This window comes from Brachycentrus maculatus, unplaced genomic scaffold, assembly GCF_059751285.1.
Source record: "Brachycentrus maculatus isolate JH-2025_06_01 unplaced genomic scaffold, ASM5975128v1 h1tg000055l, whole genome shotgun sequence".
Taxonomy (NCBI): Eukaryota; Metazoa; Arthropoda; class Insecta; order Trichoptera; family Brachycentridae; genus Brachycentrus; species Brachycentrus maculatus.
The window spans coordinates 4497761-4511137 of NW_028280809.1; the positions used below are offsets into that span (position 1 = coordinate 4497761).

At 27.5% G+C, this 13377-nt stretch overlaps 1 protein-coding gene across 3 annotated transcripts; it reads left to right on the forward strand.

The window, feature by feature from the left end:
- The first annotated feature begins 583 nt into the window (after nt 1–583).
- Nucleotides 584–12180, forward strand: nSyb (neuronal Synaptobrevin). Of its 3 annotated transcripts, none has more exons than XM_088278299.1 (7): nt 584–811; nt 4079–4217; nt 5541–5619; nt 6020–6099; nt 6496–6547; nt 10605–10706; nt 11943–12099. In XM_088278299.1, coding segments are annotated over exons 1-7 (468 nt in total). In that variant the 5' UTR covers nt 584–809; the 3' UTR covers nt 11957–12099. The 3 variants fall into 3 exon arrangements, 2 of the variants coding, with proteins under 2 accessions (XP_088134425.1, XP_088134426.1); XR_015839328.1 differs by having other exon boundaries at nt 602–811; nt 10576–10706; nt 11943–12180; XM_088278300.1 differs by lacking the exon at nt 10605–10706 and having other exon boundaries at nt 671–811.
- The last annotated feature ends 1197 nt before the right edge of the window (nt 12181–13377 follow it).

Here is a 13377-nt window from a genome sequence, read left to right on the forward strand (position 1 = left end):
GCTTCCAAATAAAGTAACGCATAAATTCAAAAATGTATTTCAATTAAATGCAAAGGTATAAAAAATATGTTAGGAGTTAAGGAATAAAATAAAATCTTCAGAATATAAATATATTTATGACTTTAAAAAACTTAAAGGTTTTTTTAGAGTGCACAAAAAAATTATATTGAGCGATTTTACTTGTCGCATTTACGGAAAACTTAATTTGTTACTCACAATCAGTCCAAAAAAAAAATCACAAAATCATTTGATCGTCAAATATTTGAATTTTTATAAGAATAATAACCCGTTTACAGCAAGGACAAACATATAAAAATAAACATACATGTAAACTGGAGTCAATTGGCATTATTTTTTTTAACTTCTATATATATATATATATATATATATATATATATATATATATATATATATATATATATATATATATATATACATATACATTAATATATATATTTATATATATATATATATATATATATATATATATATATATAGATTTATTATATTTAAATTGTACAAGTAATTGAATACCTATTGAAAATCTTAACCCGAGCTTTCACGCCTGCGTGTAGAAATATACTCTTTCGACTGTACGTTTGGTCTTCGTAAACGCCTCGATCGGTTCGTAAGCTGGTCCGCGTTCTTCATTGAATTTAATACTGAAAATCACATTTTCAGTCTCACGTTCCGAACAACAAGTGCAATCGTATAAGGTTTCAGTGGCAGAAATATAAGGCTGGTTTGAGTTGTGCCTAGTGAGGATTCGTTTGAATTATAATCCAAAGAGACCTCTCACTTCCTGAAAAATGTAAGTCATTTCGCTGAATTATATTTTATATCCAAGTTTTACTGCGCAATAAGAAAATTTAAGTATTTCGTAGTGTTTCTTTTAAAATTTATTATAATTTAAAAAATACATTAAATGATAAAGTATTTAAAAACTTTTTACTTAAAATCTAATAATTTGAAACGAATACTGATGGTAAAATTAGCTTCTGTTATTTTGCAAACGCTGTTTTTAAATATTAAATCCTTATTTGCAATGATTTATGATAAGAGGTAACAACGATACATTATACGAATATTTATTTAAAAATATATTTTTTTGGTTTGGGATTCAAGTTGAGAAAATGCATAATTTCATTTTGTTTCATTTTCAATCTCAAACAAAAATGAATTGACATATCTTCATATTTTCTAATGCGGCACGGGTTGTTCCATTATATAGTGAGTCATGTTTTGACATTTTTCAAGTGTAAAACCTTGATATTGATATGAGGACAATGACGTAATATTGTGACGTGCGATTATTTATTTCGCATTTAGTGGATAATATTGTTTTCTTCTGTAAAAGTTCAGTATTTCTTTAAACGCTTTTACCTTTATCGATTCATTCATAAATATGGTTGTGTGTGAGTATATGATGGAACGTACAAACACATGGAAGGATTTTCTGTTTCCATTCAGAATCCTTTGGTGGTAACGTGACCTACGTCAAAATATGAAGGTTTTTGTGAAAACATTTTACTTACACATTATTCTTGGTATTAATTTTACTTCTCTTTACAATTTACTTCATGAGATATCGTTTAACAAAATGTGTATGAATCTATGTATATACGTAGTTTATTTTTAGACAGCAAATAGCGTAGGTGTGGCTACGTCATTCAGTGCATCACATGGGGTGAAAAATCAATGTTTCTAAGTTTTTTGAATGACTTCCAGATGCTACAAATAGTCACATAATGACACGTAGGACTTCAATATTTTAACAATTATCAAATATTAATTGAATCTTATCAATTGATGTTAAGAAAACCATCTTTGTGGTTTTCTTAACATCAGGATCTTTAAGTAAAGCATTAGTCATTTAATAAATAACTGTTTATAACTTTTGAAATAAGCTTTTGTACCTCAAATACTGATAATCCCATTCGATTTTATTGATCGAAATACAGTATAATAAGCGTGAGGATGGCGCAATTAAGTGCTATTACAGTGTCATAAATACATGCGTCATTTTTATGAAATTTTGGGATTATGATCTTAGGAGAAGCAAATCCCACAAAACCTTTATTCTGTGCATGTTTCCGAATACATTTTTTAATCGCATTTATCGATGGGTTTTAATAACTAAGCCGGATTATTACTTTGACACGTATAAATAAAAATACAAACGTTTTTTTGCATTTTACGTCTAAAAGATAACCTGTAGTCTATTACGATGGGTAAATTACTTGTAAACTACGTTGTTTAGATAATTTTAACTAGAACCCTTTAATTATTAAGGCTTTGGTATTGAAACTGGTTAATGATCCATATTGTCTGGAAGCTACAACTGTTTATTTACAGAATATGTATAAATTAACTAACACCAGGTTGTTAACGCTTTATCTTATTTTTCAAATAGACATTCAGATGAATAATCATCATCAATTGATTTTGTTTAGAAAAAGGAATAAAAGGGATAATATTATGTTCAGTTAAGTTTTTATTCTAGATTTTTTTTATTGATCCCTCAACAAAGATGAAAGAGAATAATATAGATCTGGGCATTTAGAGGGCTTACATGTCATTGTTTGGATTGAGTGCGCACTTTGTACACACTGTGTATATAGTATTAACTATTTCAACCAATAATTGACACGCACATTACTCAAATTTTAAAATTAAAATACACTTATACAGAATTCTTACAAAAAAAACAAACAAATGTCACCAAATACGATAGATTTTCATCGACGAATCGACATATTTTAACTTACTATAATTAGTTTTTAAAATAAAATAAATCCAATATGCAAGTATTTTTTAAATTATTTTTTTAAAACTGAAAATTTATTAAAAATGACCTTAAAATAAACGATTTATCTAAATTGAAAAGTATTTGTATATATTATCATATCGACTGTCGCACAAAACTTATTACAAATATCGATTGTATTTTAAATACAAACTTATATTTACATACGTGTATATGTAAATAGGTATTATTAAGTTCATAGTGTTTAAGAAATAAAATTTAAAATGTATCCCCTAGGGGACAACGGGCCCAAAAACTTTGAGAAACTCTGGGCTTTCATAGAATACCTATCAGATGAAATTGCACCAAAAAATAGTACATTAGAGAATGCCATAGCAGTATCCTCGATTTCTGATGATGAGATTTTTGTAGTTAGCTCAAACTATTTTAAAACCTACCACGAATATCCAGAATTATAGATGGTATAATATAGTTCTAGGGTTGATTGAAAAAAATTAAAAGTATTTAAAATTTCAATATAAACATAAAAACAGTTGAATGACGTCCATTTTGAGTTTATCAATGTAACATTACTTAATCTCAAAAGTGGTTATATACAAGATTTTATGTATAAATCATCATATCATCTCCACAAATTTTATTCCAAATCTATTAACAATTATTTTCAATGTCGTATTTTTCTATTATAAAATAAATGTTTTATTTATTGATTCAGCAGTCACTTTGTGGTAAATTCTAACCATTTTTAATTAAAGTTTTACTTACTAAATACCACTATTGTGGTATTTACAAAGTAAACTACCACTACAAATAGTGGTATTTACTAAGTATAACTTTAATTAAAAATAAAATAAAGCTCTATAGGATTTAAGATCTGTCGTACGAAGCGCATAGACAAGCTATGTTAGATAACAATTTTACTATTTTTTTAAATCAAATTAATTTTTTGACATATATACATAAAACGTATTCGTTGATTTGAAAATATGGACTTCTTTTTCTTCTTTTAACTGCAACCAATGTTGCACACGGCACTGCATCGTGTTGGCGTAGTGTTATCTTGATCATTACTTTTATGAAGGCAAGGCGCATCAAAGACCAGTCCAGGGTAATATTAAATAAATATGAGAATGTAAAATCACGAATGTTTATTTTCAACCCCCCCTGTGAATCGAACCCGGGACCTCCAGCACGGTAGCTAAACACATTAACCATTACACCACGGAGGCAGACCTAACAAAATATGATAGTTGGATACATATTTCTTGGCAAATTTCCACGTTTTGCTGAATAGAGAAATTCCGTTTCCAGGGCAGCAGAAGGCGCAGGCGGTCTGGCTCCGGCGGCGCCCGAGACAGGGGCGGATGGAGAGATCGTGGGCGGGCCGAGGACGCCGCAGCAAATTGCGGCGCAGAGGCGGCTTCAGCAAACACAGGCACAAGTTGACGAGGTAAAAATATATACTGAACAAAAAATTGACTCTCGGATGAAAATTTGAATTCCCACGTTCCAAGGCGATTTGCCTGTTACTGAGCCGATCTATTGATACCCTGAATTCTCGCCATCCATCGTGGGCTTTTTTAAAGTCGTAAAGTCGTATCACTCTTATCATATATTTCACTGTCACCAATATATCTGTTAATATTAATATTTTGTGACTACATTTAGAGTCACTTCGAACTACCAACTTCTTAATGCTTCTCTCCTCATCTAGCAGTACATCCAAAACGTTAAATAATTGTTTTTCGGCATTTGATCTTATTTCATTAAAAAATTTACTTCACACAAAATCTTTAAGAATAGTTAATAGGTTAGGTTATATAAGGTAAGGATTTCGCAATTTTTTTCTCAAGGATAGCGATCAGATATAAATTTTGGTAGCAATTATGTTAGAACGCATTAAAAAATATTTAAAACAAATATTAAATAAAACCGATATAGGTATTTTCAGAGATAACGACTAGTTATTTGCTGGTTTAAGTAATCCCTTTAGACACTGTATTATATTCACTATTCAACATGAATCACTAGAATCATCAAGCATTTATGATCAGATATTAAAAGATACATGAAGTAAACTAAATAAAAACATTTTACGATATTTTTTTAATGTCAATACATTTATTATTTGCTTTAATATTATTTTATTCATGTAATATTTTACAAACAAAATATATGTATATTTAATAAAAAAATCATAACACCTACTTTACTTCCTATATAGTAGACATATTTTATTCCAAAATATTTTTTCTTTAAATTTAGAAACACTTCAAATAACGTGTTCTAAATATTTTTCTTAAATTGTTACGTTGTCGATGGCAAAAATATAAAATACATCGGAAGTTTGTTTGAATATTTATCTTTTATAAATTTTCTTTTCTAGGATAATCCAATAGAAATATCGTTAAGAATGTTGAAGCCTTATTTATTTTAAATCGCATGAAGGTTCGACGATAATTTTTGAACTTTAACATCAATTTATTGGATTGTTTCTGTACGAGGGTTAGAAACAAGATTGTAGAAAAATTTATGAATGTCTAAAATGTATATAGATTATTATTGCGATCGGTTTTGGATATAAGATCGATACCCCATAAGCAAACTATATAAAAGCACAAAGTTATAAATTATTAAAGGATATGAATGATAAAAATAGTGATATATAAATATATATATAATTTAAAAAATCATATCTTTATTATTTATTTACGAATACTTAATTACATATTGAATATTAACAGTCTTTCTTTTAAACCCAATTACTTTTCAGGTTGTGGATATCATGAAAACAAATGTCGAGAAGGTGTTAGAAAGAGATCAAAAATTATCAGAACTTGACGATAGAGCAGGTAAGGATTATTGCATTCTAAAAGCTTTGTTATTAGTGAAACCTCTTTTACTAAATAAATAATTATTGAATATAACAGTTTTTTTTAAAGACACGTCAATAAACGTTAAAATAAGTATGCTCTTGGGAGAACTTTTCATCTTATTTTAACTATATCTTTTAATCATAAGTCACCAAAACTTCATATTAACTACCTTACTAAAATTAAAATATAGTTTTAAATGAAACTTTACTGACAATTATTTTCATATGTATTTGGAAATGCCCTAAAAAGGCGAAACAATTACCATGTATATTATCAAATATTCGTTGTTCAAAATATCTGTAGGATTCCTATTGACAAAAAATCTAGTTCACTTACTCTTTGTTATATTTAATACAACTTTTATGCTCGTTTTCAGATGCTCTTCAACAAGGAGCATCACAATTTGAACAGCAAGCAGGAAAGTTAAAAAATAAATTCTGGCTACAAAATCTTAAGGTAATATACAAATCAAGTAATAAAGTTAAATACTCTGTAAGAATGTGTGGTGTAATTAATTCATTTCTACTAATTTTCTATTTACTAATTTTCCAATAAAATTGGAGATTTCTACCATTCTTGAAGAAAATAAACTCAATTGTTGAAACTGAATGAGTTTTGCAATAAAAGAGATATTATTTGTGATTATGTAAATTTTTCATTATTCATTATTTTCTTTCATCAATTTACAGTATATAATATTTATATTCATGTGAAATTGTAAAAAAAACCTAATTTATATCAATTAAATTCTTCATGGATTAAACAATACTACACTTTATAATAATCCATAAAAAAACTGATGAATTTAATTAAGAAAGATATAAATCTTCAAATGGTTGTTGAATGTTTCAGATGATGATAATCATGGGAGTTATCGGGATTGTAATACTGGGTCTACTGTTCGGTAAGAAAAAAACCTTTATAACATTAGAAGCATCTATGTTGTTGCATTTATGTGATCTTGCAACATTTGCTTCATCTATGCGCCCTCTGCTTTTAAGGAGCTCCAAACATGGCGACTGCTTATACCTTATCAACACAAGCAATTTGACCTCATTTAGATTAAAAAATATGCATTTTTTGTTGCAGAAAATTGAAAAAAATAAATATCTTTTTGGTCGAAATAATAGAAATTCTGAGGTCGAAAAACGTTTAAGATTATAATAAAAATACATATGTCCATCTCCATAGTGTTGTGGTTAGCACATTTGGCTACATGCTGGATCCCGGGTTCGATTCCTAAGAGGGGTAATTCATGTATGAGGGGTAATTCATGTATGACTAAAAAAAACGTTAAATTGTATAGCAATCAACAAAAATGAAACTGCAGGTCAACCAACCTAAGAAACCTTTAAAAGATGTGTACAATATTATATTTTAAACCGATATATTTAGTTTATATTATTATTTAAAAAAAACAGTTAAAGTAATATAATTTCATTATTTATGTCGCCATTTTATGAGCTCCTTTTCTTCCTTCTTCGTTTTCTATTCAGGAAACTATACACCTGCTATCTGTTAGAATGTTCTGTGAAAATTGTTGTGGGATTACATGTTGGTAATAACCAACGCGTATAACATATTGAGCTACGTACAGCCGAATGTTGAATGTATGGAATTTAGATAAATTCCCTGTACATGACTGTTCCTAGCGTTTTGTGGAGTATTTGTCCTAGAGGAATGAAACGAGGAAATAAATTATTTAAATGTGATCCATTTAAAAATTTATTCCTTTAATTGTTGTTGAAAGCATGCCTAGTTATACATAATTCTCAATTGGTACTTAATTGGAATTCACAACCTAAAATTCACTAAATTACAACAAAAATTACATACAAAATAGGGAAACTTTCACACTTTTTGGTACATATTATAAATACATATATGGTGAGAGGAAAACATTTCTGAAAATGGGTTGGGTATTCTTTACGTTACGGACGGTTGTCCGCCTCCGTAGTGTAATGGTCAGCACGCTCGGCTACCGTTCTGGAGGCCCCGGGCTCAATTCCCAGGGGGTCAAATAAATAAAAGTGATTTTTTCACTATAATATTTATTCCATATTACCCTGGACTGGTACCTGAAGCGGAGGGCTGATCACCTTTCCTTCATGTGTTGTGGATCAAGATAACACTGCGTTTGTATGATTCAGTGCCCTATGCACCATTGGGGTGCGGATAAGGGTTTGAATGAATGAAATTCTTTGCAGCGCAACACCTATTATTTGGATAATAAATTAAAGTCATTTGTAAAAAAAAACGTTTAACTTTACTTTTTATCGAAGATAAAAAGTATAATTATTGTAAAGCATGAAATAGAGTTACATAGTTAAATGAATTAATGAAAAGCATACCTGTAAATAATCAAATAATTAAGTATGTGGTGTGGTTTCAGTATTAAATCATTTCGTTTAACCTTTTCAGAGTGATTAAAAATTTAAAAATAAAAAAATGTAACTGTATAAAACTAAATATATTTTTTTTACATTGTATACTAAAGTTATAAGAACTCTTTTACAATTATTTAAACCACATATTACTCCAATTTCCAGTACCATGTTTTCGTTAATCCTTGTATATATGAAAAATTCTGAACCTCAGTTGTCTTAATAAAATTGAAATAAGTATTATTAGTTGTTAATTATAATATTGTAAAATAAATTTTAAAATATTTCAAAATCTTTCCACAGTCACATACAATATACATGTATTCAAAATTTCAATTTTGTTCTTGAGATAACAGGGGTTAAATGCAAAGAGGACACAATCGACATTGTCAAATCAATAGTGTCAAACTTACATCAGCTAAAACAAATACGAGTATGCAGCTCCAAGTAACCTATCTATTGATATCATTCTCCTATTTCTTTTATATTGTTCCTTATATTCCTCCTCCATATCCTTATGGCTGTAATATCCTTAACAACGTCGTCTTTCACTAGCCTCGTCCCACAAAATATATTCCTGTCATTTATCCAAGAATCTGGAGCGCAGGACTGATCGCCTTGCGTTTACCTTATCGACGAACAAGACAATATCGCATATTTTTGATGCGTTGCCCTATACACCAATTGGATTTGTGTAGGGGGTAAAAAATTAAATTCACACTGCTTACACACATTTAATATTTTCATGTATTTTTTAAGGTTTCCCCAATAATTTTAGTAAATGTTAATAACAGATTTATGTGATTCTAGGATTTATTGAATATTTAAGGGGAAACTCAGCGAAAAGTAATGTTTGAACAATTCACCAACACCATACCACAAATCACATATCTTCAGTTACATTATACATAATCCTTAAAAAACCATTTTTTTATGTTTATTTTTATCTTGAAAATGATAAAATACAGAGTGGGTTATATAAAATTGAGAACATTAAATTGCATGCAACATGCAAGTATATGTTAAGATATTAGCATTACAGCATAAGAGCTTTCTCAAGCTTTACAGCTGATAATAAATAATAAATATAATAAATAATACATCAAGGATTACTACGAGTCTAATCTCTTTTTTTAAAAGCGTGTGCTTTTTTTTTTTAAAGTGATTTCAAATAAGATTTTATATTGTTTTTTTTTAAAAAAAAACTATTATAAATAATGAAAAAAAAAATTCATTAGTCAGTTAAATTCACCATTTTATTAAAACAGTAAAAAAACTGAAAATATATGTAAATACCACAACTTTTCTTAACTATTAAAATTTTATCACTTCACTTCACTTCATTTCAATCTACTTTTACTGTAAATGCTTCTCAAGATGAACCTTCTATGAAAAACCTACCTTTCTAGTGAATTGATTGTTGTAATGTGTTTTGTAAATGTGCTTTAGAAAAACAGTAGACGTTTAAAACTGTAGGAATTCTTCCCTTGAAATAAATGTTACTTTTCTACTAAGTTTCCCCGTTTGCTGTTGCTTCCGCTCGAGTCTCTGTCATTTACTGCCTTTGTTATGTAAGAGTTGATTTGATTATTTAACATAAATATCAATATTCATATAAAAATTTAATTCGTCATGTTAATTTTATTATTACTGATATTTCACATTTGAAATACATCTCAAAACTGTATTTAAAAAAATATTAGCAAAATGTTAGCAAGTATTAAAATTTGTACAACCTGAAAGTCTTGTAAATGAATAAAGGAATCAAATCATGGTATAGTGGGATTAAACTAGGATAAATTTTCCGCAATGCCATCTGATTAATTAATCTTTAAATGAATAAGTAGTTTTACCTTTTTCATTTTTTTACAAAATTTTAAGTATAATACACTGAATGTAATGGTGAACTATACTAACATTTAAATGTATGAAAAAGGAGTAGCCACAAAAAAAGCTTGAAATATTAAATATGCTAAAATCGTTATTACGTTTAACACTGTTCAAGAACCATATTACGTAATGAAGATTCACGATGGAGTTTCATATTTTTTATGAATTTTTTTTTTATCCCATAAAAAGATTTAATAACATAATTCTTCAACGTTATCAAAGATATATGATAAAACGTGTTGAATTTGTCAAAATCCCTTTTTTTGGGCAGTATTTCTTTTAATTTATAAAATAAAAAGGTTTGTTTTTCAATCTCATAATACCCCATATTTTACTATCAATATACCAAAACGTTAATACACATTAATTTTTTATCTTAGTCTCGAGTTGTGTTCTCGTGGTTAGTGTCGCGGACTCTCGATTCAGAGTTTCGGGGTTTGAACCCACTCTACCACAATTTGATACCTATTTTTAATAATAAGTCGCTTAGGGTAGAGTGTGAAATTTAAGTATTTTTGTAAATAATAAAAACACAAATATTTTTCTTTTTCAATTAAAAAATAATATCAACTCACAGCTCTTCACATAACAATGGTGTTTAAGACCGAGGCTTTCATTCTATATATTTCCTCCATCGCGCTGCTTATCGCCTTTCCAGGTGATAACATAAAATCAATGTTGAATTAGTGCGTTACCGAGGAACGCCGACGTTGGACGTTCAAAGCATGGTTGGAAAAACCAACGTCGATATTGGTAACCACACACAGGGCGTACTACCTACCCAGCTTGGTAAGTACACCCTTGAACATGATACATACACAAAACCAGCGCAAGGGTGGCCTCGAGAGTTCAAACTACAATAGACATAACAATTGAAATCTCAAAGATTACAAAAAAAGTCGATTATAAAAATTGTAAAAATCGATTGCAAAAATTTACACAACGTTAAGAACGTGATCGTGTACATTACAAATTGAGTAAAAGTTTTACATGTTTTACTTTTTTGTGTAATAAAATAATTTGTACAAAATATAAATAAAATATATCAATAAATTGCGCCTCAATTAAAATACTTATTTCGCATTTGAATCATTCAAGATCATGACAAATTTTGATTTAAAGTTACCATTTTTTATTACAGACTTAGTTGTTGTTATAGATGTTTATATAAACAGCAAAAACAAAATGAAAACTACATATATTTCGATACGGAATCTTAACCGGATTTTTAAAATCCGTCCAGATTAAAACACAGAACCCTAGACTCCATCTCGATTTTCCTTATTCATAACATCCGCAGTAAAAAAAATATAATACTTTTGCAAATAAAAAAAAAAACTAAATTCATATATAGATTCATATATAGATTTTGAAAAGAAAACCATAGAATCATTCATATCTTTCATCATTCTCAAAGTCTGGTTTAGAATAAATAATTCATGCAAAAAATCGTGTCTTTGTTTTATAGACTAAATACTCGAGGCTAATTTTTAAACTGGTACATCTCTATTCTGACTAATACAATTAAACCTATAACCTAACCTTAGAAGAAAAAGAAACATTTCCGACATTCAATTAAAAATATTGGTGTTGTTAGATTGGGTTATAATCTGGTAACCATGTCACATGTTTAAAATAAATAAAAACTATTTAAACAATATTTTCAGCAAGTATTGGAAGAGGGTTTTTGTTTATTTTACAAATGTATATACATAAATGTGTAAGTTTGTAGGTTCCTGCACACCCGTGAGTATATTATCTGTTTTTTTAGTTAATATGTGTATCTAATAAATGTTTAGTTCTGTGTTGTAAATTAATGTTGATAATTAGATATGGAGAATAATTAATATGATAATCATATATTGGTAATAATGTTTCTTAATAATTCTCTTACCCCAAATTTAATTTCAAATATAGAATTGAGAAAAAATCCCATTTTTACAGAAATCAAAATAAAATATTTGAATTTACTTTTGACGTTAAGATTTAATTGTATTTCCTAATATGTTTTTTTATATTTTTTAGGGAATTTCCTGTAGACACAATTTGTTTTGACATCACACCAGAAAAATCACCAAATTAGAATGTTAAGTTTATTAGATGAATACATTTGAAATGTGAATTATGTGTATAAATAATATTCAAACCAATAACTAATGTAACCTATTTATCCTTCAAACATTTTCGGGTTGAATTAGTTTCTAGGTGTAATGTTAGCTTCTGAATATTTTGATTAATCTTTTACTTCAGTTGATGAAAAAAATTTAATTTTTTAAAAGTTAATATATATATACATATATATGAATATATATATATATATATATTTATATATATATATGTTTATATATTTATATATATATATATATATATATATATATATATATATATATATATATATATATATATATATATATATATATATATATATATATATATATATATATATATATATATATATATATATATATATATATATATATAAAAATATATACATAAAGTTACTGAGTGGCATTGAAAAAATCAACAAAATATAACGATGAATGTTTTAACTTCGAAAATTTCATCGATATGAACTCAGTTCATAAATACGTGTTTCATTAATTAGTAATTATATAATATTTTCTACTTATTATATGAAATTTTAGAGTTTATTTTATATTTATAATAAAATTGATAGTGCTTTTGAAGTTCTTTTGAGATTTTGTTGAGGTTGTTCGAATTCGTTAAGACGTTTATTGTTAATGCGTATTCGATAAATAAGTAAATGTATGTAAAAGTAATTGAACATAAAACACTAATGTTTATAATAAATGAATTTATCACTGTGTATTTCATATATCTTCGTAATCGTAAAAGAAAGCATTGTTATAACATGGCTTCCATGCTAAGGATTGACTTTAAACTCAGATATTTTTTGAAAAAGCTTTTTATCATTATTAATAGTCGCGTTCCTGAAAGGTGGTTTGTGACAATGAGAGGATAGATTTTCAGTGAGTTAAATTTTGATGTAAATGTATGTAGGTAAGATCTAATAACCTGTTTTATTTTTGAGAATATTTCTGTTTTCAATACTGCTTAATTAAGTTTAATCTTTAGACAGAAGTAGGATGACACATTGATTTATTTACTTATATTTAAATAAAAATCATACTGATAACTAAAACAGTTTTAATGCTTTCTTCAACAAGACCGTACCAAGACGGTATAACTATTACATAAATAAATACATAAATTATGTTTTGGTTTGTATTAATAATAAAACATTATGAAATTCGACGAAGTAAAGCTCAATTCAATTAATGAAATCAAAGTATTTGCGTCATACATGCAACGATATAAAAAAAGTTATGAAAAATAACTTAAGTATAAACAAGAAGGTTTCTGAAAATATTAGAATGGCAAAATAATATTTGACTTTATTACTTATATCCAATAACGTGATAATGAAACGCATTAAGAA

Excerpts from the sequence above, each read along its gene's own strand:
- nSyb (XM_088278299.1), top strand. Across the intron at positions 5,620-6,019 it reads AGAACTTGACGATAGAGCAG|ATGCTCTTCAACAAGGAGCA; the intron begins GTAAGGATTATT and ends GCTCGTTTTCAG. Across the intron at positions 6,100-6,495 it reads TCTGGCTACAAAATCTTAAG|ATGATGATAATCATGGGAGT; the intron begins GTAATATACAAA and ends TGAATGTTTCAG.